Source organism: Piliocolobus tephrosceles, chromosome 16 (assembly GCF_002776525.5).
Source record: "Piliocolobus tephrosceles isolate RC106 chromosome 16, ASM277652v3, whole genome shotgun sequence".
Classification (NCBI taxonomy): Eukaryota; Metazoa; Chordata; class Mammalia; order Primates; family Cercopithecidae; genus Piliocolobus; species Piliocolobus tephrosceles.
The window spans coordinates 16,463,723-16,490,111 of NC_045449.1; the positions used below are offsets into that span (position 1 = coordinate 16,463,723).

Below are 26,389 nucleotides of genomic sequence, written 5' to 3' on the forward strand. Positions count from 1 at the left end.
GGCTTATGCCTGTAATCCCAGCACTTTGGGAGGCCGACGCGGGCGGATCAGGAGGCCAGGAGATCGAGAGGCTAACGCGGTGAAACCCTGTCTCTACTTAAAAAAAAAAAAAAAAAATTAGCCAGGTGTGCTGTCAGGTGCCTGTAGTTCCAGCTACTCGGGAGGCTGAGGTAGGAGAATGGCGTGAACCAGGGAGGCAGAGCTTGCAGTGAGCTGAGATCGTGCCAGTGCACTCCAGCCTGGGCGACCGAGCGAGACTCTGTCTCAAAAAAAAAAAACAGAAAAAAAAACCAGATCCTGAATTTGTTGATCTTTTGAGTGGTTTTTTGTGTCCCAGTCTCCTTCAGTTCAGCTTCAGTTTTGGTTATTTCTTTTTTTTTTCTTTTGAGACAGAGTTTCGCTCTTGTTGCCCAGGCTGGAGTGCAATGGCACGATCTTGGCTCACTGCAACCTCTGCCTCCCGGGTTCAAGCAATTCTCCTGCCTCAGCCTCCCAAGTAACTGGGATTACAAGCATGTACCACCATCCCAATTAATTTTGTATTTTTTTAGTGGAGACAGGGTTTCTCCACATTGGTCAGGCTGATCTCAAACTCCTGATCTCAGGTGATCCGCCTGCCTCGACCTCCCAAAGTGCTGGGATTACAGGTGTGAGTCACTGCACCTGGCAGTTTTGGTGATTTCTTGTCTTCTGCTAGCTTTGGGATTTGTTTGCTCTTGGTTGTGATGTTAGCTTGTTAACTTGAGATCTTTCTTTTTGATGTGGATATTTAGTGCTATAAATTTCCCTGTCAACACTGCCTTAGCTGTGTCCCAGAGATTCTGGTATGTTGTATCTTTGTTCTCATTAGTTTCAAAAAACTTGCTTTCTGCCTTTATTTCATTATGTACTCCAGGAGCAGGTTATTCCATTTCCATTAGAATTGTATGGAGTGATTTTTATAAGCAAAACACAGAGGTGTTTCTCTACAGTTCTAGAAAAGGATGTGAGGCAATAAATCATAAAAATGGCTGACAGATATTGAGAGTTGAGGGTTGCATAGGAAAGAGAGGTAGAAGTAAGGGTATGTGTGCTAATTTCTTCATTTTTAAAAAAGAAAATATAAAAGGCTGAAGTATGCTATGTAAAGGCAAAACGGACAAAATTAAAATAAAATAGGCAAGCCGGCACAGTGGCCGACACCTTTAATCTCAGTGCTTTGGGAGACCAAGGTGAGAGGATTGCTTGAGGCCAGGGGTTCAAGACCAGCCTGGGCAGCAACATAGTGAGACCCCCATCTCCACAAAAAAAACTAAAAAATAAAATTGCCCAGGCATGATGGCATGCACCTGTAGCCCCAGCTGCTTGGGAGCCTGAGGTGGGAGGATCATGTGAGCCCAGAAGTCGAGGCTGCAGTAAGCAGTGATCATACTACTACACTCTAGCCTGAGTGACAGAGGGAGACCCTGTCTCAAAAATAAAAATAAAAATAAAATGGGCAACAACAGAGAAGGCAAATCAAATTCTTCATCTTTCATGAAAGAGAGTTAACAGATACTGTTTCAAGTTTTATAAATCAAGAACATGTTTAAGATTATTTACCAAGTTTTGGAGGTAAACACCAAAACAACTAAAAAAAAAAAAAAAAGTGGCTATCTTGAATAACTGGATGGACTGATTGGGAAAGGCCATAACAAATCATGTTATAATTTTGCTTTAGTGTTATAGTCATAATTCAGATGTTGAAAGTCACAGGTGGCTTTAATATGCATAATCACTATGTCAAAAAATTTCAGGGGAGCCGGGTGTGGTGGCTCACACCTGTAATCCCAGCACTTTCGGAGGCGAGGCAGGTGTATCACTTGAGGTCAGGAGTTTGAGACCATCCTGGCCAACATGGTGAAACCCTGTCTCTAATAAAACTACAAAAATCAGCCAAGTGTGGTGGTGGCTACCTGTACTCCTAGCTACTTGGGAGGCTGAGGCACTAGAATTCCTTCAACCTGGGAGGTGGAGGTTGCAGTGAGCCAATATCATGCTATTGCACTCCAGCCTGGGTGACAGAGCAAGACTCTGTCTTAAAAAAAAAAAAAAAAATTGGGGTGTGCTGGGGCCAGGTGCTTGTAATTCCAAATACTTTTAGAGGCTGAGGTGGGAGGATTGCTTGAGGCCAGCAATTTAATTTATTTTAATTTAATTTAATTAATTTTTTGTAGAGACCCGTCTCTACAAAAAATTAAAAATGGGCCACACGACATAATAAAACATATAATAAAAACATTAGCTGGGCATGGTGATGCATGCCTGTAATCCCAGGTACTCAGGAGATGGAAGTGAGAGGATCACTTGAGCTCAAGAGTTTGAGGCTGCAGTGAGCTATGATTGCACTCCTGTACTCCAGCCTGGTCAACCTGTCTCTAAAAAATAAAAATTATAATAATAAGATAAATGGGCCAGGCACGGTGGCTCATGCCTGTAATCCTAGCACTTTCGGAGGCCCAGGCAGGCGGATCACCTGAGGTCAGGAGGCCTAGCCAACATGGTGAAACTCCGTCTGTACTAAAATTACAAAAATTAGCCGGGGAGTGGTGGTGGGCACCTGTAATTCCAGCTACTCGGGAGGCTGGGGCAGGAGAACCGCTTGAACCTGGGAGGCAGAGGTTGCAGTGAGCTGAGATCACATTACTGCACTCCAGCCTGGGTGACAAAGCCAGACTCTGTCTCAAAAAAAAAAGAGAGAGAGAGATAAATGGGTGGGAGCTAAATAGTGTGTCTGTCTTACATTATTCTTACCAAATGGTATCCAGAGAAAAAATATAAAATTGCAGAGAACCCCTCTGCCATAATATAGTGTAACTAGAACCTATGTTGACTCTCACGCCTGTAATCCCAGCACTTTGGGAGTCCAAGGTGGGCGGATCACGAGGTAGGAAGATCGAGACCATCCTGGCTAACAAGGTGAAACCCCGTCTCCACTAAAAATACAAAGGATTAGCCGGGCGTGGTGGCAGATGCCTGTAGTTCCAGCTACTCGGGAGGCTGAGGCAGGAGAATGGCGTGAACCCGGGAGGTGGAGGTTGCAATGAGCCGAGATCACGCCACTGCACTCCAGCCCGGGCGACAGAGCGAGACTCTGTCTCAAAAAAAAAAAAAAAGAACATAAGTTGACTCGCCTGATAAAACTTCTTGGGTGTCAGTTTAGTACTGAAGTCGTTTATCTTTAACTTGATGATGAAAGAACTGGTCAGTCATGACTCAAAATAGGTAGGAAAACCCTTGAGGTTTCCTAAGGAGCCAAGGGTGGGATGGCGTCTGACGTTGAAGGACATGTGGGGAGCCTCAAGGACGCAACTTCTGCCACTGCTGCTGCCCAGGCAGCGCTGTCTGATGACGTGACTCCTGGATCCACGGGGTGTGCATGGGTCAAGTGGCAGTAACACAGTGGTTTTTGTTTATTTGTTTTAACTATGTATATAGTGAATACCTGAGGTAACTTTTTTTTCTGATAGAAATTGGCAGCTTTTGCTCCTTCTCCTGAATGAAGTCATGAGTTAACAAGTTTCTGTTTAGGTAAGTCTCAGGTGCGCCTTTGAAACACAATCTAATATGTCACATGTTACAATAGTAGGCCTGGAAAATCCCCAGAGAGAAGTCACGTCTCTTCGGAGCCCTACGAGCCCATCTCCCCACCCCAGGTTCCAGTTGTGCATGAGAAACAGGACAGCTTGCTGCTGTTGTCTCAGAGGGGCGCAGAGCCTGCAGAGCAGAGGTACGTGCACTTCGTAGTCCATTCATGGCGCAGGTGCTCATGCTCTAACATTTCCTTCAGTTGGTGCCATTTTTCTCCTTTGGGCTTTTATGTCTGGATGGCATTCTCAGAGGATCATTTGTCTCTGTTTTCCTACTGATTTAATGCTAGTGGATTTTAGCAAAAAGAAAATATTTATAATATCACATTTAAATAGGTTAGAAAGTATTTGTTCATTATTCTTGAAATTAAATCTTTCTAGATTTTTTTTTAATGTTTTTGTCTAGGGGAAAGGGTCATCCATTGATTCAGCCAACATCTGAATGCTTACTGTATACCAAGCACTGTGGACTCTGAATAGATTTAATCTTACCTATTTCTAACCCTGACCCCAACCCTATTAGTTATTAAATTATTATCCCCATTTGACTAGATGCCTTTGAGTTGGCTCCTTTCCAGTCAATCTCCATACCTCCACCTGGGTGATTTGTCTAAAACTCATGCAGAATCCAGCACCCAGTCTTTAGCATGGTATCTGAGTTCTTGCATGACTAGGTGTATGCTGCCCATTCAGCTTCACTTCCCTCTGCATCACCCCTACACTGGAATCTCTGTCCAAATCATGTTATTTATTGTTCCCTGAATTCCATAGTCATGCAGTTTGCCTAGTGCTGAACCCTTCACTGATGCGCTGAAAGCCAGACCTGTCACTTGATCATGGTCGTACTGATACTAATGGGGAAGGGCCAGTTTTAAACGAAGGTGTAACTCCAAATTGCTAGTGCCTGTCTTACAATGTGTTGCTATTAATTTATTGCATTTATTCTTAGGGAGCTAAACAGATATTGGTACTTTTCAATGAAATAAAATCCATTTTTGGAGAGGGAGTGATGTTCAATTTTATTATACATTTACTTCTTTCCCCCTATGTTTATGAGTGTTTTGAGGACAGGGACCATGTCTTATTCCTGTTCCTATCACCTTGTCTTTCCCGGCATAGAGTAAGTGTTCTTGTGTTTGAATGATGAATGAATCCACATGACTGGATTAGGCTGTCAATAACCTATATTCTCTGTTCTCAGCTCTAGCTAGACCCTTGTGGCCTTGAGCTGTTAGGGGAAACTTGTTTTTTAAAATGTGTTAGTATAGGAAGCTGCCAATAAAATATGAAACTCTTTATATGAAACTCAGCTCATTTGTTAGGTGGCTTGAAATGATTGTTAACAAATAGGCAGTTTTATTCCTATACTGTTGTGTTCCAGTCCAGCTGTTGATTGCTTAGATGTGAGTTCTTGCTATTTTATAGGCAAGCGTGCTATTGGTTTTAATTGTAGTTTACTTAAAACTAGTTCTAGTCAAATAGTTCCCAGTTTAGGTGGTAACCATGAATATATCAATGTTTGTGCTGTTAAGGAGAAGGCATCACGATAAGCTGTTTCTGAGTTCTCCTATTAATATTCATTTGCTACTTCTTCATTCCTTCCGAAGAATTTCTGCTCTAGATTATCTCCATTCTAATTCTAATTTTATGATTTCATTTTGAGAGCTAAATCCTTTATCCTCAAATGATGTACTAAGTGATTTATGATTACATACTGTTTCTTAGGGCTGTAACCACAAACACGGGATGAAGAGGCAGTAGTTTTCTAAGTACTCTCTGAATGTTGTTATCATTGATAGGAATGTCCGCAGGATTAGGAGTACGTGGTTGTAATATACTTAACTTTGGCCCTAACAGGAATGATTCCCGGTCACCAGGGAGTATAAGCTACTTGCCTTCATTCTTCACCAAGCTTGAAAATACATCACCCATGGTTAAATCAAAGAAGCAGGAGATTTTTCGTAAGTTGAACTCCTCTGGTGGAGGTGACTCTGATATGGGTAAGTGGGATTTCTTTCATGAACCCCAAATAAAACATGCATTAATAATGATCTCCAGTGTTGCCTCTCCTATAACGCTTGAGTTTGAAGGCTCTTTACAGGACATCTATCCAACACATCTGATCCTAGAGTTCCTTCTCAAGTATCTGCCAGCCCATGAAGAGTTCTAATTAGGAAGTAGGAGTTCGCTCCTTTCTGAAGCTGTGCCATTTCTCTTTGAAGGAATGCTGTGTCTAGGTTACTTTTTTTTATGTGGGATTGGATTAACTCTCCATAGTTTATTTTTCTTTCTCCCCTACCCATCAGTCTTCCTTTTGTCCATTTGGGCCCATCCCCACGTAACACCTCCTCAGATATTTGAAGACGTGTCTTTCAGGAGTCCTCTCAATCAATGTCCCCAGTTTCATCAGCTGTGCATCACATGTCCTCATTCTTAGTACCCCTACCATCTCAATTATTCTCCACCAAAAACATTTAGCCTAGCCTTTCACTAGGTTTCAAGTAATACAAAATAGAGTAGTGTAATATGATCTATGCTAAATTAATCATTTTTCACCTAAGACTATTTAAAGTAGCATTTAAACTAGCCTGAGACTATTAGCTGTTGTGTTGGCAGCCTGTACACTGTTAAGTTATGAAGTATACTGTTAAGTACTTAGTATGAATGTTGATGTCAAGGTCTTGGGCTACTTTTAATTCATGCCTTGCCCTCGCTCTACTTTTGCAATAAGTAGCTCCAACTATAGGACAAGTCCAAGTCCGTCTGTGCTTGCTCCAGTCCAACTACTTTTTCTACCCTACCGGTGTCTTTCTGGACTTGAGTTGATTCATTCACTATTCATATGCAACTCTGATAAACTCACAGTGTAAAAATACAACATTGGCCAGGCACGGTGGCTCACACCTGGAATCTCAGCACTTTGGGAGGCCAAGGCAGGAGGACTGATTGGGCCCAGGAGTTCGAGATTAGCCTGGACAACACAGGGAGACCCCGTCTCTACAAAATATAAAAAACTAGCTGGGTGCGGTGGTATATGCCCCTGTAGTCCCATTTACATGGGAAGCTGAGGTGGGAGGATCACTTGAGCCTGAGAAATTGAGGCTGCAGTGAGCCATGATCGCTCCAGCCTAAGCCACAGAGTGAGATGTCTCAAGGAAAAAAAAAAAAATTACAAAAATTGTCTGGGTGTGGTGGCTCACGCCCATAATCCCAGCACTTTGCGAGGCCAAGGTGGGTGGATCACCTGAGATCAAGAGTTTGAGACCAGCCTGGGCAACATGGTGAAACCCTGTCTCTACTAAAAATATAAAAATCAGCCGGTCATGGTGGCGTGTGCCTGTGATCCCAGCTACTTGGGAGGCTGAAGCATGAGAATCACTTGAACCTGGGAGGCAGAGGTTGCAGTGAGCCAAGATCGTGCCACTGCACTCCAGCCTGGGCAACAGAGCGAGTCTCTGTCTCAAAAAAAAAAAAAATAAAGTAAAAATATAAAATCAGTAATAATGGTAGCAAAAGATTATCTAGCACGTACTATGTGGTAGGCTCTATTCTAAGCATGTGTAGCTATAATCTCATTTATTCCTCACAACACCCCTACATATTACACATTACAATTATTTCCATTTTGTAGATGAGGAAACAGACTCAAGTTTAAGAGTTGGAACAGGTTACATATCTAGTAAGTAATAAGGCTGCTGTTCAAACCCCGGCATTCCAACTCCAGAGTCCATGTTGCTAATGATGGACCAGCTGGCTTCTAACAGTTCCATACTCACAGCATCTTAGGCAGATTGTTGGTAAATACCCTGGCTAATGCTCTGTGGCAGAACCTTTCCTCTGGGTTGATATGCAAGTATTAATCAGAACATCCTCGTGCTCTCTCAGCACTCTCTCAGCACACTCAGTTCTATCCCCCGGTCTTATCAGTCTTTTCCTCAGTCCCTCTGATAGAAAGACTTTGGGTATACCATAGTCTGGTTTATTCTTTTTTTTTTTTCTTCTTAAGTTTAGCTTTGTGTTGAACACATTATAAGAGATTTAGTCAAAACGACCAAAGCCCATGTCATCACACTCCTCAGATTTTTCCTTCTTTGCTTCCACTTTCTTCTCCTTAGCTGGAGCAGCAGTAGTGGAGTGGGCAGGATCTCCTGCTGGTGCAGCACCAGCTGCTGGAGCAGGTCCACCAGCCCCTACATTGCAAATGAGGCTCCCAGTGTTGACATTGGCCAGGGCCATTGCAAACAAGCTAGACCAAAAAGGTTCAACATTTACACCAGTTGCTTAATGAGGGCATTGGTCTTATCCTCTGTGGTGGTCACCTCATTGCCATTCAGAGTGAGGGCTGAGTAGATGCAGGCAAGCTCGGAGACAGAGGCCAGGGCGCGGGCGAGCGTGGGGCTGGCACTGCTGGACGTGGTGCTAGTCGCTGGATCAAGTGAGGGCCTCACCCCAACGTGGCCTTAGCTTCCTTGGAACGACTGAGCACTGTGACGGCAGCTGAGGAAAGGGCGATCTGCTTTATTTCTGTGATCTGCCATCTACTAGTCTCCTGACCCTGTCAAAAGAAAGGAAAGTGGGGGACCTTGCACTGTGATATGTGTTTAGATCTGTGCCACTTTGTTTCTGAACTTGTCCTCGCTCTTAATTACTAGATTCTCTGTTTAGGTGGCAACAAAATAATCTAAAAGACAAATATTTTAGAATGCTGACCAGAATTGTTATCAGGCTTACAGATAGCCTTTCTTTTCTTTTCTTTTTTTTTTTTTTGAGATGGAGTTTTACTCTGTGGCCCAGGCTGGAGTGCAGTGACGCGATCTCGGCTCACTGCAACCTCTGCCTCCCGGGTTCATGTGATTCTCCTGCACCAGCCTCCCAAGTAGCTGGTATTATAGGCACCCGCCACCACGTCCGGCTAATTTTGTATTTTTAGTAGAGACAGGGTTTCTCCATGTTGGCCAGGCTGGTCTCGAACTCCCAACCTCAGGTGATCCGCCCACCTCAGCCTCCCAAAGTGCTGGGATTACAGGTGTGAGCCACCGTGTCTGGCCACCTTTCTTCTAAAAAAATATTGTTATTACTATTTTCTGTCTCCAGTCTTCAACAGTTTAATGTATTATTTGCAGCTCCTCAAGTGTCACCAACAAAAATATACTCTCATTTTCAAATTCTCTCGGCACTCATAGATGAATCTGTGTGAGCATGGAGAGCTAGAGATCTCAGTGCAGCCGGGAACTGAGATGCAAATCATTTCACCTTTGTGTGGTTTGCTCTCATCCTCTAGTCTGTCTTACCGTTAAAGTGGGAAACTCTTGACAGGGAAATGCCATGTTTGAAATGAAGAAGCCTACTTTATAGTTTCTCCTCTCTTGCCTAATGTTTTGAGTAGTGTACTATGTTGGGTGTTTTAGTATGCCATATGGCCTCTACTCCCTGAAGCTGTATGATGAAACAAGTACCTAACTTTAACAGAAGATAATTAATGTCTTAAGGGAAGTACTAACAGAATTGCTTTAGAGTCTGGGATTTTTTTTTTATTGCAAGAACTATTTTTCATGGTGGAAAGGAGAATTTATATTCAAGAACCAGTGGGCTCCTGGGCCCACCATGGCACATTTAGCCTTCACTGGGAAGCAGAACTAAATGAAAGCCATCAGCGGCTAACACAGCTTCACTTCAGCTCATTGTATTTGAATCCTGAATCCAGTGTTCCCAAGGACATCAATTACTTTATTGTTTTGAAAACTGTAATGCTTTAAAACTTACTTTATTGGATCTCTTTGCAGCTTTTGACACAGTGAACCACTTTCCTTCCCTGAAATGCTTTCTTTTGGCTTTCTGATGCCATGTTTTCCTGTTTCTTCTCTACTTCTCTGGCCACTTACGTCTCCTTAGAAGCTCAATCTTGCTTTGCCTGGCCCTTGACTGTTAAGTTTTCCCCAGGGCTCACTTCTTAGCCCCTTTCTCCTCATGCCTTATAATCTGAGTCATCTCATCTACTCGGGATTTGAATGGTCACCTGTATGCTGAAAACTCCCAAATTTGTATCTGTAGTCCAGCTTTTCCTACTAAGCTCTACTTACATATCTTTGCAGACCTCATTACTTCTTGACTAACTTACTGGCTCCTTAAGTTATCTAAACTTAAATTCATATTCTACCTCCCCACACAAAAAGTTCCTCCTGCTTCCCTACCAGTTACCTTTACTCTGGCTGTCACTATCCTGGTCTCTCTGCCTCCTGATGGGAGTTACCTCTTCCTGTCAAGTTGGCCTCCACAGTGGCTTTCACATATCTACCTTCCCTTCTGCTAAGTTCTGAGCAGTTACCACATTCTTGCTCAACAGTAGGTACCAGTCACCTGGACTGCTTATTAATTAGTTGAACTATGGGGCCCCAGGAATGTAGAAAAATTTGCTAAGCTACCCAGGTGATTCTAATTTGGCCTCAGCAAGTACCACACTGCACTGTAAGCTCCATAAGCAAAGGAAGGGGTATATTGCAAATGTAGTATGTAAGGATTATCACTGGTTAACTTATAGGAAATTGTCTTCATCTGACCATTTTTGATTAATAAGAAGGTAATCTTACGATTCAGCCAAATAACTGCTCAATTAAATATCTATTGAATGAATGAATAACTCCTATTCCACACACTTCATGATAACAAGGTTCTGCTAGTTCAGGCTCAAGTTATCTACCTAGTCACCTGGCCCATAAGTAAGAAGACTATCATCCATGGCCATTGTTTTCTAGTTCTTCTGAAGACTTTTCTCCTCTGTCAGTTTAAAGCCTCCCTAATCAACCAAGTTTGTTTCTAGGCACATGCACTCTTCCCTCTTCTCTAATGTGCTCACCCCTTGGGTAAGAGTCCATCATTCTGTGGTTTCATTAGAAATTTCACATTGTGGCAGGGCACGGTAGCTCATGCCTGTAATCCCAGCACTTCGGGAGGCCGAGGTGGGCGGATCACCTGAGGTCAGGAATTCGAGACCAGCCTGGCCAAAATGGTAAAACTCCGTCTCTACTAAAAATACAAAAATTAGCTGGGTATGGTGGTGGAGGCCTATAATCCCAGCTGCTCAGGAGGCTGAGGCAGGAGAATTGCTTGAACCCAGGAGGCAGAGGTTGCAGTGAGCCTAGATCACGCCATTGCACTACAGCCTGGGTGACAATGAAACACCATCTCAAAGGAAAAAAAAACTTTTTTTTACATTCTTCGGGACACATCATTTGGCCACCCACTTGCTTTCTGCATTCTTTTTTTCTCTTTAAAATTCTTAGCATCAAGTTGGGAATGACGGAAACACCAATTTATGTCCCAAATTCTTTCCCTTTCTGGCACACTGCTTTATTATAGGTGGTTCCCAGGTCTTATGCTGTTAGCATTCAAACTGCAGATTACAAGTTGCACAGTCAGCAGGAATGAAAGGATCAACAGAGTCTTTTGTTTTTTTCCAGCAAATATCCTGAGTTTCCAGTTAGCCATGCAGGGAAACACAGTCATTTTCATAGTATTCACTGTGGTGGCTTTCCTCTGGATCACATCCCAGGCTGCCTCAAACCTGTTGGTACTCATGGCGGTCATCCCAGAGTCCAAGGTTTCTTCTTCATCAGAAAGCCTTGGTTCCTGTTCTGAGAACAGCATTTTCCTGTTTGTTTTTCTCCAGCAGTGCAAAGTTCCTTTCCCTTTTCTGGGTTACACTGCTCCTTTATTTACTTTTTTGGGAGAGTCTCACTGTGTTGCCCAGGCTGGCGTCAAAGTCCTGAGCTCAAGCAATCCTACCGCCTCAGCCTCCTGAGTAGGTGGGGGACTAGAAGTGCACCACTGCACACAGTTTATTGCTCTTCTTTTGATGTTCCTACCTTACCTATTTCCTGATTTCCTTTTAAAAAAACAGCCTGGGCAACAGAGTGAGACCCTGTCTCAAAGAAAAAAAAAAAGTTCTTCCATTTTATCTTCACTTAATGGGTGAAAAATAAAGGTTGAGGTCATGGAAAATAAAAAGATTAATTTTATTATAGGAATTTTTTGAGACTTTAGTTTGGTGTATATGATTATCACATCTTAATTAACTTGAATGTTTGCTTAAATATAGCAGCTGCTCAGCCAGGAACTGAGATCTTTAATCTGCCAGCAGTTACTACATCAGGTAAGATTGAAAAGACATTATTTACCAATACAAAATTGGCACAGCAGTAGTCAGTCCAACAAATATGTACTGAGTACCAACTGTATACCAGGGGAGTGACTGCTCTAATATGAAAAAATGAATAAATAATTTAGTGAAGGAAGGTTTACCCAGTAGCACACAAAGGAACTGAGATCCAGTAAATACCTATTGAAAAGATAAATGAACAAAAAGAATGGAAACTATTAAAGAACAATGTCAAAACTAGGGAACTGGGAAAACTGTTGAGTAACTTTAATAAAAGTGTGACTGATTCACTTGGGAAACAAATTTCCTTAAGGAGTTATTTGTGGATTAAGATGGTCTCTGGGCTGGGCGCAGTGGCTCACGCCTGTAATCCCAGCACTTTGGGAGGCCAAGGCAGGTGGATCACCTGAGGTTGGGAGTTCGAAACCATCCTGACCAACATGGTGAAACCCCGTTTCCTAAAAATACACAAAAGTAGCCCGGTGTGGTTGTGGGTGCCTGTAGTCCCAGCTACTTGGGAGACTGAGGTGGGAGAATCCCTTGAACCTGGGAGGTGGATGTTGCAGTGAGCCAAGATCACACCACTGCACTTCAGGCTGGGCGCGACAGAGACTGTCTCCAAAAAAAAAACAGAGGGTCTCTGTGTGGTGGGTCCTGGTGTTGTTCTAGGTCACTTGCCAAGTGCTATGTGTATTCAGTGGGCTGATGGGACAGTGCATGTTTGTTTCCTGATTGGCCTTTCAGAAATAAGTGGAAATGTTTTTGATTCTTTTTCAGGCTCAGTTAGCTCTAGAGGCCATTCTTTTGCTGATCCTGCCAGCAATCTCGGGCTGGAAGACATTATCAGGAAGGCTCTCATGGGAAGCTTTGATGACAAAGTTGAGGATCATGGAGTTGTCATGTCCCAGCCTATGGGAGTAGTGCCTGGTACTGCCAACACCTCAGTTGTGACCAGTGGTGAGACACGGAGAGAGGAAGGGGACCCATCACCTCATTCAGGTACAGCTTTCATTTTATTGCTTTTCTGCTGCTTTTCCCCAAAAAAGCCAGTTTATTTCCCAAGCTCCGATGCATCACTAAGACATTTCATTTATGTCTTTATGTGCTCAGAGTTACCTCTTCGGGTTTCAGTTACTTAAAAAAGGTTTTTTAAAATCTACCCAGACATTATAGTAACATGAACAGAAATGGAAGAAAACTTTTACCCTAAGTGTCACCCTCCTGGGATGTCCATTTTTTGTTTGTTTGCGTCTAGTCCTCATCTATACATACTACATTGTAATTGTAACACAAATATGTTTTTGAATAAAAGTGATTTAACTGTAAACATTAGGTTTAATATAAAAGAATCATAAGCCGGCCGGGCACAGTGGCTCACGCCTGTAATCCCAGCACTTTGGGAGGCCGAGGCGGACGGATCATGAGGTCAAGAGATCAAGACCATCCTGGCCAACATGGTGAAACCCCATCTCTACAAAAAATACAAAAATTAGCTGGGCATGGTGGCAGGTACTCAGGAGGCTGAGGCAGGAGAATCGCTTGAACCCGAGAGGCGGAGGTTGCAGTAAGCCGAGGTCACGCCACTGCACTCCAGCCTGGCAACAGAGTGAAACTCTATCTCAAAATACATACATACATACATACATACACATACATACACACAGACACACAGTAAAATAAAAATAAAATAAAATAAAATAAATCATAAGCCATAGAAAAGAGTAGGAAAAAAGGTGTAATCATAGCACTTTGGGAGGCTAAGTTGGGTGGATCACTTGAGCTTAGGAGTTTGAAACCAGCCTGGGCAACATGGTGAAAACCCCATCTCTACAAAAATTACAAAAATTAGTTGGGTGTGGTGGCTCACGCCTGTAGTCCCAGCTACTTGTGGGGGCCGAGGTAGAAAGATCACTTGAGCCCAGCAGGTGGAGGTTGCAGTCAGCCACGATTGTGCCACTGCACTCCAGCCCAGGTGACAAAGTGAGACCCTGTCTCAAAAAAGAAAAAAAGAGTAGGAAAAAAGGGAAGAAAAAGAAACAGTTCTTCAGAGCACATCATCCAGAATGCTAATGCTTCTATCTGGTAAGCATTGTGTCAGATATGTCTCTGGATAGCCAGAAAAGAGTTGCTTAGAATGAGATTTTATACATTCTGTTAAAAACAAGCACACAAAAAAACCATAATAATCCTAAGCTTTAATCTTATAACCTTTTCCTTAATATTTTGAGAACTAATATCTCTTGTGCTTTTAAAAATTATCTGAAGTTCAGCAGTTTTTCTGTTTTAGCTTAGATTTATTTTTCTGTTATCATCAAGCAAAAGATCTATCTCACTATGGTTAAGAAAAATATTAAAGAGATTAGAGATCTTTAAAAAAAAAAAAAAAGTATACATGTTAACTTTAAGACCTTATCAGTGTACTTCCTCCTCTGAAAAATGAGCATCATCTTCCTCTTTCTGTTCTTACCTTCCAAGTTTTATTGGCTTTAAGTGTGTATGTTTTAAGGTTATAAGACTGGTGACATAGGCAATTACAATTGTACTGGTTGTATAGGAATTTGGGGCAGTGTGAAATTGTTTTGCTGTGGCTGAGGAAAAAGTTTGATGGTGACCTGGGCTCTGCTCTCTTCTGAGCTCTTTTTGATATTTTCTTTTAGAGCACAGAGGTGTCTCACTTCTGTGAACTTCTGCCGAGTTAATCAGCTACACAGTGTGGAAAATCCAAAAGGGCTATCAAAACTTGCTGAGCCTCTGCTCAAGTCCTGTAGTAGCATGAAGAAGCTTTGTTCTACAGTTTTTCCTTTACATATTTCTTTGTGTGGTGTATTAACTCCAATTGGGAAGGGGGGTTGGTCATTAGTGAAGTATGATTTTTGTCACCCTGCCTTCTTTCTTTAGCAGTTTCTGTACTCTGAGGCCAGTAAAGAAGCCTTGATGTTCCAGAAATTTCAATTCCTTAATTACCACATTTTAATGGCAGGAGAATGACCCTTGTTTTTTGTTTTGATTGTTACAAGTGAAATTCTGGCTTTCTTGTAAATACAAGCATACCTTGTTTTATTGTGCTTTGATTTTTTTTTTTTTTTTTTTTTAACTGAAGGTTTGTGGCAACCCTGCGTCAAGCAAGTCTGTCAGCACTATTTTTTTAATAGCATGTGCTCTCCTTTGTGTCTCTGTGTCATATTTTGGTAATTCTCACAATATTTCAGACCTGTTCATGATTATTATCTGTGTGATGGTGATCAGTGATCTTTGATATTACTATCGTAACTGTTTTGGGGCACCATGAGCAGCGCCCGTATAAGATGGCAAACAACCCATAAAGGTGGTGTGTGTCCTGACTCCTCCACTGACTGGTTGTTCCCTGTCTCTCTCCTTTTCTGGCTTCCTTATTCCCTGACACACAACAATATTAAAATTTGGCCAGTTAATAACCCTACAATGGCTTCTAAGTGTTCAGCTGAAAAGAAGAATCACAAGTCTGTCACTTGAAATGAAAAGTTAGAAATGATTAAGCTTAGTGAGAAAGGCATGTTGAAAGCCAAGACAGGCTGAGAGCTAGACCTCATGCGCCAAACAATTAGCCAAATTGTGAATGCAAAGGAAAAGTTTTTGAAGGAAATTGAAAGTGCTATTCCAGTGAACACACAAATGGTAATAAAGCAAAACAGTGTTTCGTGATACACAGAACGTTTTAGTGGTCTGGATAGAAAACCAAGCCAGCCACAACATTCCCTGAAGCCAAAACCTAATCCTAATCCAAGCCCTAACTCTTCAATTCTCTGAAGGCTCAGAGAGGTGAGGAAGCCACAGACCAGAAGGCTGAAGCTAGCAGAGGCCGGTTCAGAGGCTGAAGAAGCCGTCTCCATAACATAAAAGTGCAAGGTGAGGGAGGGAGAAAGTGCTGATGAAGATGTTGCAGCAAGTTACTCAGAAGACCTAGCTAAGATCATTGATAAAGGTGACTACATTAAACAACAGATCCTCCATGTAAACAAAACAGCCTTCTACTGGAAGAGTCCAAAACGTCAAAATGCAGGCTGACTCTCTTGTTAGGGGCTAATGCAGATGGTGACTTGAAGTTGAAGCCAGTGCTCCTTTACCATTCTGAAAATCCTAGGGCACTTAAGAATTATGCTCGGTCTACTCACCTGTGCTCTAGAAACAGAACAAAGCCTAGATGACAGCATGTGTTTACAGAATGGCTTGCTGAATATTTTAAGCCCACTGTTCAGACCTACTGCTTAGAAAAAAAAAAAGATTTTCAATACTGCTCATTAATAATCCACTTAGTCACCCAAGAGCTCTGAAGGTTCAAGGAGATGAATGTTGTTTTTATGCCTAACACAACATCCATTCTGCAGCCCATGGATCAAAGAGTAATTTCTACTTTCAAGTCTTATTATTTAAGAAATACATTTCATAAGGCAATAGCTGCCATAGTGATTCCTCTGGTGGATCTGAGCAAAGCAAACTGAAAACCTTCTGAAAAGGATTCACCATTTTAGATGCTATTAAAGACATTTGTAATTCATGGGAGGAGTTAAGAGTATCAACATTAACAGGAGTTTGGAAAAAGATGATTCTAACTCCCATGGATAACTTGGGAGGGCGTCAGTGGAGGGAGTCACTGCAGGTGTAGTAGAAATAGCGAGAGAGGCTGGGTATGATGGCTCATGCCTGTACTCCCAGCACTTTGGGGTGGCTGAGGCAGTAGAATCACTTGAACCCAGGAGTTTGAGACCAACCTGGGCAACATAGTGAGACCCCATCTCTGCAAAAATTTTAAACAGTAGCCGGGTGTGGTGGTATGCACCTGCAGTCCCAGCTACTTGGGTCTGAGGTGGGAGGATTGCTTGAGACCAAGAAGTTGAGGCTTTAGTGAGCTGGAAAGCCGTGATTGCACCACTGCAGTGCAGCCTGGGCAGCAGAGGTGAGACCTTGCCTTAAAAAAGAAAAAAGAGGCTGGGCGCGGCGGCTCAAGCCTGTAATCCCAGCACTTTGGGAGGCCGAGACGGGCAGATCACGAGGTCAGGAGATTGAGACCATCCTGGCTAACACGGTGAAACCCCATCTCTACTAAAAAATACAAACAAACAAACAAACAAACTAGCCAGGCGAGGTGGCAGGCACCTGTAGTCCCAGCTACTCGGGAGGCTGAGGCAGGAGAATGGCGTGAACCCGGGAGGCGGAGATTGCAGTGAGCTGAGATCCGGCCACTGCACTCCAGTCTGGGTGACAGAGCAAGACTCTGTCTCAAAAAAAAAAAAAAAAGAAAGAAAGAAATAACAAGAGAACTAGAACTAGTAGTGGAGCCTGAAGATGTATCTGAATTGCTGCAATCTCATCATCAAACTTGAAATGGATGAGTTGCTTCTTAGGGATAAGCAAAGAAAGTGGTTTCTTGAGATTGAATCTTCCCCTGAAGATGCTGTGAATATTGTTGAAATGACAGCAAAGGATTTAGAATACTACATTACATAAACCAGTTAATAAAGCAGGGTTTGAGGGATCGACTCCAATTTTGAAAGTTCTGCTGTGGCTAAAATGCAATCATTGCATGTTACAAATAAATCTTTCATGAAAGGAAAATAAATTGCCACAGCCACCCCAGCCTTTGGCAGCCACCATGCAGGTTTAGTCAGCAGCCATCAACATGGAGGCAAGACCGTCCACCAGCAAAATAATTGTGACTTACTGAACCCTCAGTATCTCTCAGGTATGCCTGCAGTGTTTTATTTCATTGAGTACCAGGATCTGGAATCTCTGTGTTCCCATTCTGCTTTTTTCATTTAGCACTATATAATCATTAGCATTTTGAGAACTTAATATATTAATACTTTAACTTGAATTTCACTTTTAGGAGGAGTTTGCAAACCAAAGCTGATCAGCAAGTCAAACAGCAGGAAATCTAAATCTCCTATCCCTGGGCAAGGCTACTTAGGAACCGAACGGCCTTCTTCAGTCTCCTCCGTACATTCAGAAGGGGATTACCATAGGCAGACGCCAGGGTGGGCCTGGGAAGACAGGCCCTCTTCAACAGGTAAGGAGCCTGCTTTAACTGAGAAAATGAGACAAAGCAGTAATATCAATGTCTTGGTTATTAGTTCTTCAAAATTCAGCAACTCTTCTAATTTGGAAACCTATATTCCCATTTCTGTATCATTGGTAGGTTCCACTTTCCAGAATAGAAATATTTTTTTGAGGGGTCTTGCTCTGTCTGGAATGCAATGGTATGATCATGGCTGATATGATCATGGCTCACTGCAGCCTCGACCTCTGAGGCTCAGGTGATCCTCTAGCTGGGACTAGAGGTGTGCACAACCATACCTGGCTAATTTTTCCTTTTTTTTTTACATTTTTTGCAGGGACAAGGTCTCACTACATTGCCCAGGTTGGTCTTGAACTCCTGAACTCATTCCTCCTGTTTTGGCCTCCCAAAGCATATTACAGGCATCAACCAATGCACACGCCCAGATTATGCACATATAACCTGAAACATTTTTAGAATGCAAAGCCTGATTACCATAAACAAAGGAAGAGCTATGAAAAAATAATCTCAGCCATTCTCCTCACTTCTGTATTACACTGGTAGTGAACATTTGCAAAGCAAATAAGGTGGTTTTAGTTACTTTAAGAACTGTACCTAAATGTACCCATGCCACTTCTAAGAGAACTTAACTTTCTCTAAGATACCAATATGAAGGGTAAATACTAAGAAATCAAAATTAGAAATGAGAAGACTAGTTTAACAAGCCATCATCTGGTCAGGCGCGATGGCTCACGCCTGTCATCCCAGCATTTTGGAAGGCTGAGGTGGGCGGATCACTTGAGGTCAGGAGTTTGAGACCAGCCTGGCCAAAATGGTGAAACGCCGTCTCTACTAAAGATACAAAAGTAAGCCGGGTGCAGTGGCATGTGTCTGTAATCTCAGCTACTCGGGTGCCTGTGGTGGGAGAATCGCTTGAACCTGGGAGATGGAGACTGCAGTGAGCTGAGCTTGCGCCGCTGCACTCCATCCTGGGCAACAAAATGAGACCCCATCTTAACAAAAACAAAAAAAGCCGTCATCTCTCTGTACATTCACTACATTTATACAAACTGATGAAAAACAATACTCCAGGACACTCATTATTTTCTATTTGGTGCCTATTTGTAAACTTAAAAAAATGTATATAATAACTATGATCATGGTAGCTTTAAAAAGCAACAGACTTTTAAAATAAAATTGGGATATTATGAATTTTAGAGTCTCAGAGAATTATAAGCCATCTTTTCCTTAGGATTAAATACAAATATGTCACTGGAAAAAATCTGAAATGTGCCCTGCCCCTTAAGACATATATAAATTATATCAGCCTTTTGCATTATAAAACTCATGCCACATGCAAAGTGGTTGTGTTTGAGTTTGAAAGTTTACAGCCTAGACCAGTGGTTGCGGCTTCTCAAATCTCTCTTAGGGAAGAATTAATTAGACCATACATGAGATTTATTATTTGATGAAATGGTTATGTTTTATGTTTTTGTTTTTTGAGATGGAGTTTCACTCTTGTTGCCCAGGCTGGCTCACTGCAACCTCCACCTCCTGGGTTCAAGCGATTCTCCTGCCTCACCCTCCCAACTAGCTGGGATTACAGGCATGCGCCATCACGCCCGGCTAATTTTGTAAGACGGGGTTTCTCCATGTTGGTCAGGCTAGTCTCGAACTCCTGACCTCAGAAGATCCACCTGCCTCGGCCTCCCAAAGTGCTAGGATTACAGGCGTGAGCCACTGCACCTGGCCTGTGTTTGCGTTTTCTTAAGCTGTAGATGGCTTTCTGGGGACAATTAAACATCTAGAAACTGATGAAGGGCAGCAGTTTTCATTAATTACCTCATTTCTCAATCTTGTATACTTTAAAATCTGCCCAGTGAGATTCAGCAGATGACATGCATCCTGCTGCCCCTCAGTCTGCAGATGTTCCTGGGTACTTGTCTGTTGTTGAGAACTGTGCTTTTGCATTTCTCTTGAAGAGTTAAGAAAGCTCTTGGTATAACCTGACTCTGTTTCAGTTAGAGCTTAATACTCAATAGTACAACTTGGATTCTCCATGGAAACACCTGATAGTTATAGACTTAACTAAAAATCTAGTCTGGGCTTTCTCTTCTGGGCTCAACAGCCCTCAATCATATGCTATTCATGTTACTCTTCTTTTTTGGACCCGCACTGACTGCTACATATCATTGGCTAGGATTTAAGTGGTGAGACTTTGGCCCTTCTGTGTTGTATTCATTTTGCTTTCATGGTGTCACATGACCATTTTAGAACAATTCTTTTCTACTCCATCCTACAAAAGTTGGATTGGATGAAGTAGCAGTTATGCTCATGACAATGAAAACCTAATTTTTCTTTTGTCAGGCTCAACTCAGTTTCCTTATAACCCTCTGACTATGCGGATGCTCAGCAGTACTCCACCAACACCGATTGCATGTGCTCCCTCTGCTGTGAACCAAGCAGCTCCTCACCAACAGAACAGGATCTGGGAGCGAGAGCCTGCCCCACTGCTCTCAGCACAGTACGAGACCCTGTCGGATAGTGATGACTGAACTGCACAAAGTGAGGGGAACAGGGTGCAGGAGAGGGATCTCTAGTTTTTGGTGGTTTAATTTTTAGTAGCAGGTCAACAACCTGCCCTCCTATGACTTATTCCCTGAGACTTTTCAGGAGAGCCAGCCCACAGATGATGAAGAAATGATGGAAATTCATTTGGAGAGTCAAATGGGAAAAAACCATACAAAAAACTGCCTTTGAGACAGGCAATTCAGTGGACTATAATAATAGTGGAGGGTTGAGATGTAGAGTTTTTAAAAAGTGGACAGTTCCTGTTCTTACATCTGTTTGTAAAGAAAACCATAATGTCTTTAAATCACTCTTCTGTAAATAGATGACCTTTTTGCAGTGTATATCCCCTTGCTGTAGTATCTGGTGTACTTATGTTCAAATCAGCGCATCAACTTTGGGGGTGATTTTTAAAAATCTTTTTGTCTATCTTTTTAACCCTAGCCTTCTAAACAACCTCATACAGCCCAGTTACATAATGTTGGCTGTCACGGGCATTGTACTTTTATCTGATTTTGTTTCCTCTAAATTCAGCTTTCCAGTGATGTTTAAAATCTTGTGGAAATGTTTAGATTTTTAACACAGACCCTGTCATAAAATCTGTACGTTAGGGTCAGAAGGTAGAAGTAACAAATTCTGCCATATTGTAAATTTCCAGTGCAGGCTTTAATTTTTTTTTTTTTTTTTTCATTAGTAGCACTGAAAAAATATTACTGCATGGGTATGTTCTAGTTCAGTTTATAAAGTTTTAAAGGCTTATTTGAGGCATACCTCACTGTTATGCACACTGGTAATTTAACCATGCCCCTAAGTATTCCTTTTCTCCTGCATTTGATGCAGCCCAACAAAGCTTTTGTTTTGAAATAAATTTGACTACCCTGTCCATAGCTACAGTAGATTATTTGTGATTTAAGGCTCCTGGTGTCTCAGGTTCCAAAGGAAAAGCTTACATATTTTTCCCTTAGTTTGATATATATGATTGGTTGGGTTAAAAGATAATGATCTGTGTAGTATTTAGATGTGCTTTGTGCTGTATCCTGAAAAACACATGGTGAACACAGCCCTTTTCCCCATCGCTGTGGACCAGCACTTACTCTCACTTTGCTTCCTTGGGATAAGAGTTTACTGTTAAATGTTTTCATTTCACAGATTCTCAAGGTGCAAATAATGTAAAAGACTGAATTTAGTCTAAACTAATTATGGTACTAGAGGGCCAGTTGTATCTTTCATTAAGAATTGCTTGCTGAATTTTAAAGTTTTTTTCATACAATTTATCATAGCATTTAATTATCTTTCCATAACATATAGATACTAAGTTTTGGGAGAATGCCACTGGTAACTGGAAAGGGGAGAAATAGATCTCTCAAGATGATAAAAATTAGTACTTTACAGACTTTCAAGTAGACCTAGACTTTTAAACAAAAGTACTCAAGGCTTTTAAGGAAGCAGCTCTGTGATTAGCTACTGACCAAGACCCTCCTATCACTAGTGTCTAATCCCTATGTTACAGATGAAGACACAGGTTTAGTACTTTGCCCATACAGTTAAATGAGTGACAGAGATAGGCCATAAGCCCACATTTGTCTCCAGTCAAAGCTTTCACTCCTGTCCCTGTTCCACTTCTGTATACCTGAGGTCCCCAACACAAACTTTAGATCAGGCGTTCCTAGTACTTGGAAAGTTGGTATATTTACAACAGATATATGTAAACACATAAAAATTTCAAAATGAATGACAAACAGTGACTAAATGTTCTACTTCACAGTTTTCTGCTGAATTTTTCTTTTCAGGTACTGGTAATATTTTAGAATTTGTTAATAATTTATATTGCCAACCTACCATAAAAGAGATTATGATGGTATTTTTCTATGACCCTGAGGGTCTTAAGCTATTCTGAGTCAGAATACAGTTGACCCTTGAACAACACGGGTTTGAACTGTGTGGGTCCACTTATACACGGATTTTCTTCCACCTCTGCCACCCAAGATAGCAAGACCAACCCCTCCTCATCCTCAGCCTACTCAACATGAAGATGACGAGGATGAAGACCTTCATGATGATCCACTTCCACTTAATGAATAGTAAATATATTTTCTCTTCCTTATAATCTTAATAACATTTTCTCTTCTCTAGCTTACTTTATTGTAAGAATACAGTATATAATACATATACAAAATATGTGTCAATCGACTATTGTATCCGTAAGACTTCTGGTCAACAGTAGGCTATGAGTAGTTAAGTTTTGGAGGAGTCAAAGTTAGATGTGGATTTTTTATACTTGGGAGGTCTATGCCCCTAACTCCTGCATTATTTGAAGGTCAACTGTATAGTTTCTGAGAACATGTCAGATCAGAGCCTAACTTGTTACTCTTGCAGTTCCACTTGAGGACCCGAAGGTGAGCTGCTGTGAACCACTCACTCCATCCTCCTCATAATGCATGTGCGTATTACTTTATTTACCATCACCTGGAGAAGAAATCTCAGAATGAGAGTTAAAATCTAGTAACAGTTCTTGGTTCAAAATAAATGAAAGGACAGAAGTCTCACATGGCTTACCTATGGAGGTTCACCTTATCATGATTTAAGTGGTAAGCACAGCACAGAGCAGCACTGACAACTTACTGAGGTTCACCGCAAACAAAGGCATGATATTCTTTGTAGACTTAGATTTCACTGTTCTGACACTATATCCTTACACGTGATTGTTTAGCACCCAGAACTAAATTAAGGTCTTCCTAATACTCTTCATAGAAGTATTCTGACAGCCAGTTTTCCAGTGCATGTTTATGACCGGAAATTTCATAATGCTTTAATTTTGGTACACTGAGTGATTCTATTTTTAAAATATCTATGCCCTGAAAACTCCAGTGACCACTGGACAGTTCAAAAAATTTAATTACATGATTATAACCAATTCACTTTTGAATTTAGAACAATCAGTAAAGGAGATCAGTCCTCCTTTTGCTTCAGTACCTTATTTTACAACAGTGCAAATGAACTGTAATGAGAACACCCACATGAAGAGACTGTCCTGAAAACTCCTAGTGTTTCCAACAACCAGACCACTGAGTCACTGTGGATGATTTTAAATTAATAAATAAATAAAACTTGGAATGAAAAACCTTTCAGTAACCCCTGCAGTTGTGAAAAGGTAAAAAACATTCTCAATGCAAAAAGGTGAATGGTTGACATTAATTTTTTTAAGAAATCACCATATGTTAATACTGGTTTCTACTGAAACTCAGTCTGATTTATATTGTATCTTATCCTGAGCTAGACTTGATAAATGGCATTAGCTGGATGGTAAATATGAGATTAGACAGAAAATAGGAAGAAATTTACATCTGCAACATACAAAACTATAGTTTTAGTCTAATCCCTGAGGATTTGGACCTCAAGGTTTCCGGTGTTTTTATTCTTCAGGAAGTTTTTTTTTTTTTGGTGAGAAATGCAAAGATTACTGGGATACATACAATCTTGTTGTACAGTCTCATTTATTATGAAAAGATTCTTCCAGTATGTACATACGAACCAAAAATATCAGTTTATCAGTCCCACTCACATCCCACCCCCACAGGCATACCAACAGGGTCAGTCTTCCTTCATGGTACCTAGAAAAACTGTCTTTTTCCTTAGGTAAATGGCTAAAAATGTACTCATATGACTGCTGCGGTAAGAGCATCCACCTATGTATCTTTACATACTTTGAGGCAGTGTGGCAAAGCTCTTCCAGCACAGCAGTCTATTCATTCAAAGTCATCTAACCAAATACCTTCTCCCACAGCTAAGAAAGAATCCCAGTATTTCCCTAGTTTAGAGATGAAAATACTGAAATTGCAAAAGCAAAAAGGCTAGGACTAAGATCCAGGTCAGTAGTTCAACTATAGCAGCAGTACACATCAGAATTACGAAGTTTTAAAATATACCTGTAGGGGCCTATTCTGACTCAGAACAGCCTGGGCTGTGTGTCCTTAAAGAGTACTTGAGATGACTCAGTTGTGTGACTAAGGCTGCAAAGGAAGTAGAGCGTTCAGATAACGTAGACAAAAGGTTACATCGTTCTTTCTAGCCCACCCCCACTTTTAGTTTTATATAACAAGATACGTATGGTTCACTTTTATTTAAATTCAAATGGGTGCTATACTGTCATGTGCCTAATCCCCACTTTAAAACTTCATGCTGGATGCTGGTAGCAAACTAAGATATTTTCCTTTTTTATGCATTAAATTCCATACTGTGCTTCATGAAACAGATTATAAGAACAATTCACCATAATCCCCCTTTGCCATGAAGAAGGTAATTCTGGTTAGTTTGCCAGATATTGATAAAGTAAGAGAAAAGAGGGCAGCAAATCAAGAGACCAAAAACTTATAGTAGAAATGCCAGGCTGAATCACCACACCCACAGCCCACAGGAACGCCAGCCCATATTAATCTGTAGTTCTACTTAGACCAGTAGGGACAGCACCAAGTCATGTGTTACAACTGAAAGCATCACTTGACAGCAGTCCTGAAAGATCATAATCAGTTGGGAATGAAAGTCATTTTTCCTTTAAAATACAAAAATGGCAGTGTATACAACTCCCCCTTCACTAAGGCTAAATTGAGGCAACCTGAATATCAAAAACGACAGATTTAAGCCATTGATTTGGGTGCCACAGAGACAGAAATGACAGCTATTCTTCCGCATTGCTAGACATTATTCTCCCTACACAAAAATGGATTTAGAGCTTGACAGAATTTAAGTCAAAGGTCTACTTTTCTTTGACAGCTCAGCCAACTCCTCCCTGATGTGTTGTACAGAAATTTCATCTTTTTTCAGCTTTGCTTGCTTCAGTGCTTCCTGGTAGATCTCTTTTGCTTGTGTATATCGTTCTAAAATAACCCAGAGAGAAGGGACAGTAAGAAGAAAGTGTATGTTTTCCAGGTGATTCTGAAGAGACAGCACTAATGTGGATATAGGGCTAATTTACTGTGTGCTTATGAAGTGACAGGCTGGTGCTGCCTCATTTCATCCCCATCTGATAGGCTGGAACTCCACTGAATGCTGGGGGATTTTTACAGTCCTTTCCAGTATATCTTGAGGCCTTTGATGAGCCAAAGATTTCATGAATGGTGGTATGTGTAATACACCTGTCATCCCAGGTTTCTGAAAATGATAGGTATAGTGTGCTGACACTAAGAAATGTCTGTCAAACTGATACTTACTGTCATACAAGCTTCACCAGCACTCTCTGAGAAACACATTGTAACTGAACACATTTAGAAATCCGTAAAGCACTACTGACGTAAGGTACTATCATTGCAAGGTTTTCTCCAGCTTGATGGGGTTTGACAGGCTACTGCAGGTCTGCAGAAGTTATGTGAATTGAGCACAACAGTACTTCAACCTAATTAATACCTTCTTTTTCTGCCATTCAACCAGCCTTTTAATTTACATGTTTCTTTGTTGGCCCTTGCCCTCCCTACATACCATTTCACAAATTTATCAATCCAGTGACATCCCTCCCTTAAAGCAAGTCAGTTCAGTTTCCATTGCTACCTACCTCTGTGCATCAAAACTGCAGCTAGATTACTGAGTACCATGTGCAGCTCAGGATGATTTATCTGTCTTGCCAGATCTGATGCCCTTTGCATATAAATATAGGCCTCATCAAAGCGGCCCTGTGCATCCAGGGTAGTAGCCAGGTCACTCATCAGCACAATGGTCTATATGGAAAAGAAAAAAGTTGTTTCTTTAAAAACATGCCTGCACAGAACTTTAATGTGGAGTGCATCCAACTCTGAATACATAAGATTTCATCTTTCCTAGCATTCCACAAAAGATGAAGGATACCAGCCTTTAACAAATTTGTGGGCATTTGGTAATCACACTGTACAGTGGAGAATGTTAGTTCGACCTTCTGGGAAATATAAATCTGGAAATTACGAAACACTACGTATTAATCCAACTAATTACCCAATTAGAAACACCAAATGAAAAACAACAGCAAGATGCTATGCATATGATCTCATTTAAGGCAACTTT

The 26,389-nt window shown here is 41.4% G+C and overlaps 2 protein-coding genes and 1 pseudogene across 14 annotated transcripts in view; 1 reads left to right on the plus strand and 2 right to left on the minus strand.

Annotated features, from left to right (window-relative positions):
• The window catches only part of NCOR1 (nuclear receptor corepressor 1), a 187,565-nt gene extending 165,032 nt beyond the window's left edge, over window positions 1-22,533 (plus strand). For 5 of the 13 annotated variants that reach the window (XM_023192154.3, XM_023192166.3, XM_023192156.3 and 2 more), the window contains 6 exons: window positions 3,605-3,748; window positions 5,466-5,608; window positions 11,704-11,757; window positions 12,541-12,762; window positions 17,627-17,806; window positions 20,162-22,533. In XM_023192154.3, the coding sequence (XP_023047922.1) occupies window positions 3,605-3,748; window positions 5,466-5,608; window positions 11,704-11,757; window positions 12,541-12,762; window positions 17,627-17,806; window positions 20,162-20,349 (931 nt within the window). In that variant the 3' untranslated portion in view covers window positions 20,350-22,533. The remainder of the gene's footprint in view (window positions 1-3,604; window positions 3,749-5,465; window positions 5,609-11,703; window positions 11,758-12,540; window positions 12,763-17,626; window positions 17,807-20,161) is intronic. The other 8 variants (XM_023192163.3, XM_023192162.3, XM_023192155.3 and 5 more) reach the window with 4 other exon arrangements.
• Window positions 7,168-10,344, minus strand: LOC111526456 (annotated as a pseudogene).
• The window catches only part of TTC19 (tetratricopeptide repeat domain 19), a 33,712-nt gene continuing 28,355 nt past the window's right edge, over window positions 21,033-26,389 (minus strand). Inside the window, 2 exon segments of the mRNA XM_023192169.3 lie at window positions 21,033-25,236; window positions 25,908-26,070. Coding sequence (XP_023047937.2) covers window positions 25,103-25,236; window positions 25,908-26,070 — 297 coding nt within the window. The 3' untranslated portion in view covers window positions 21,033-25,102.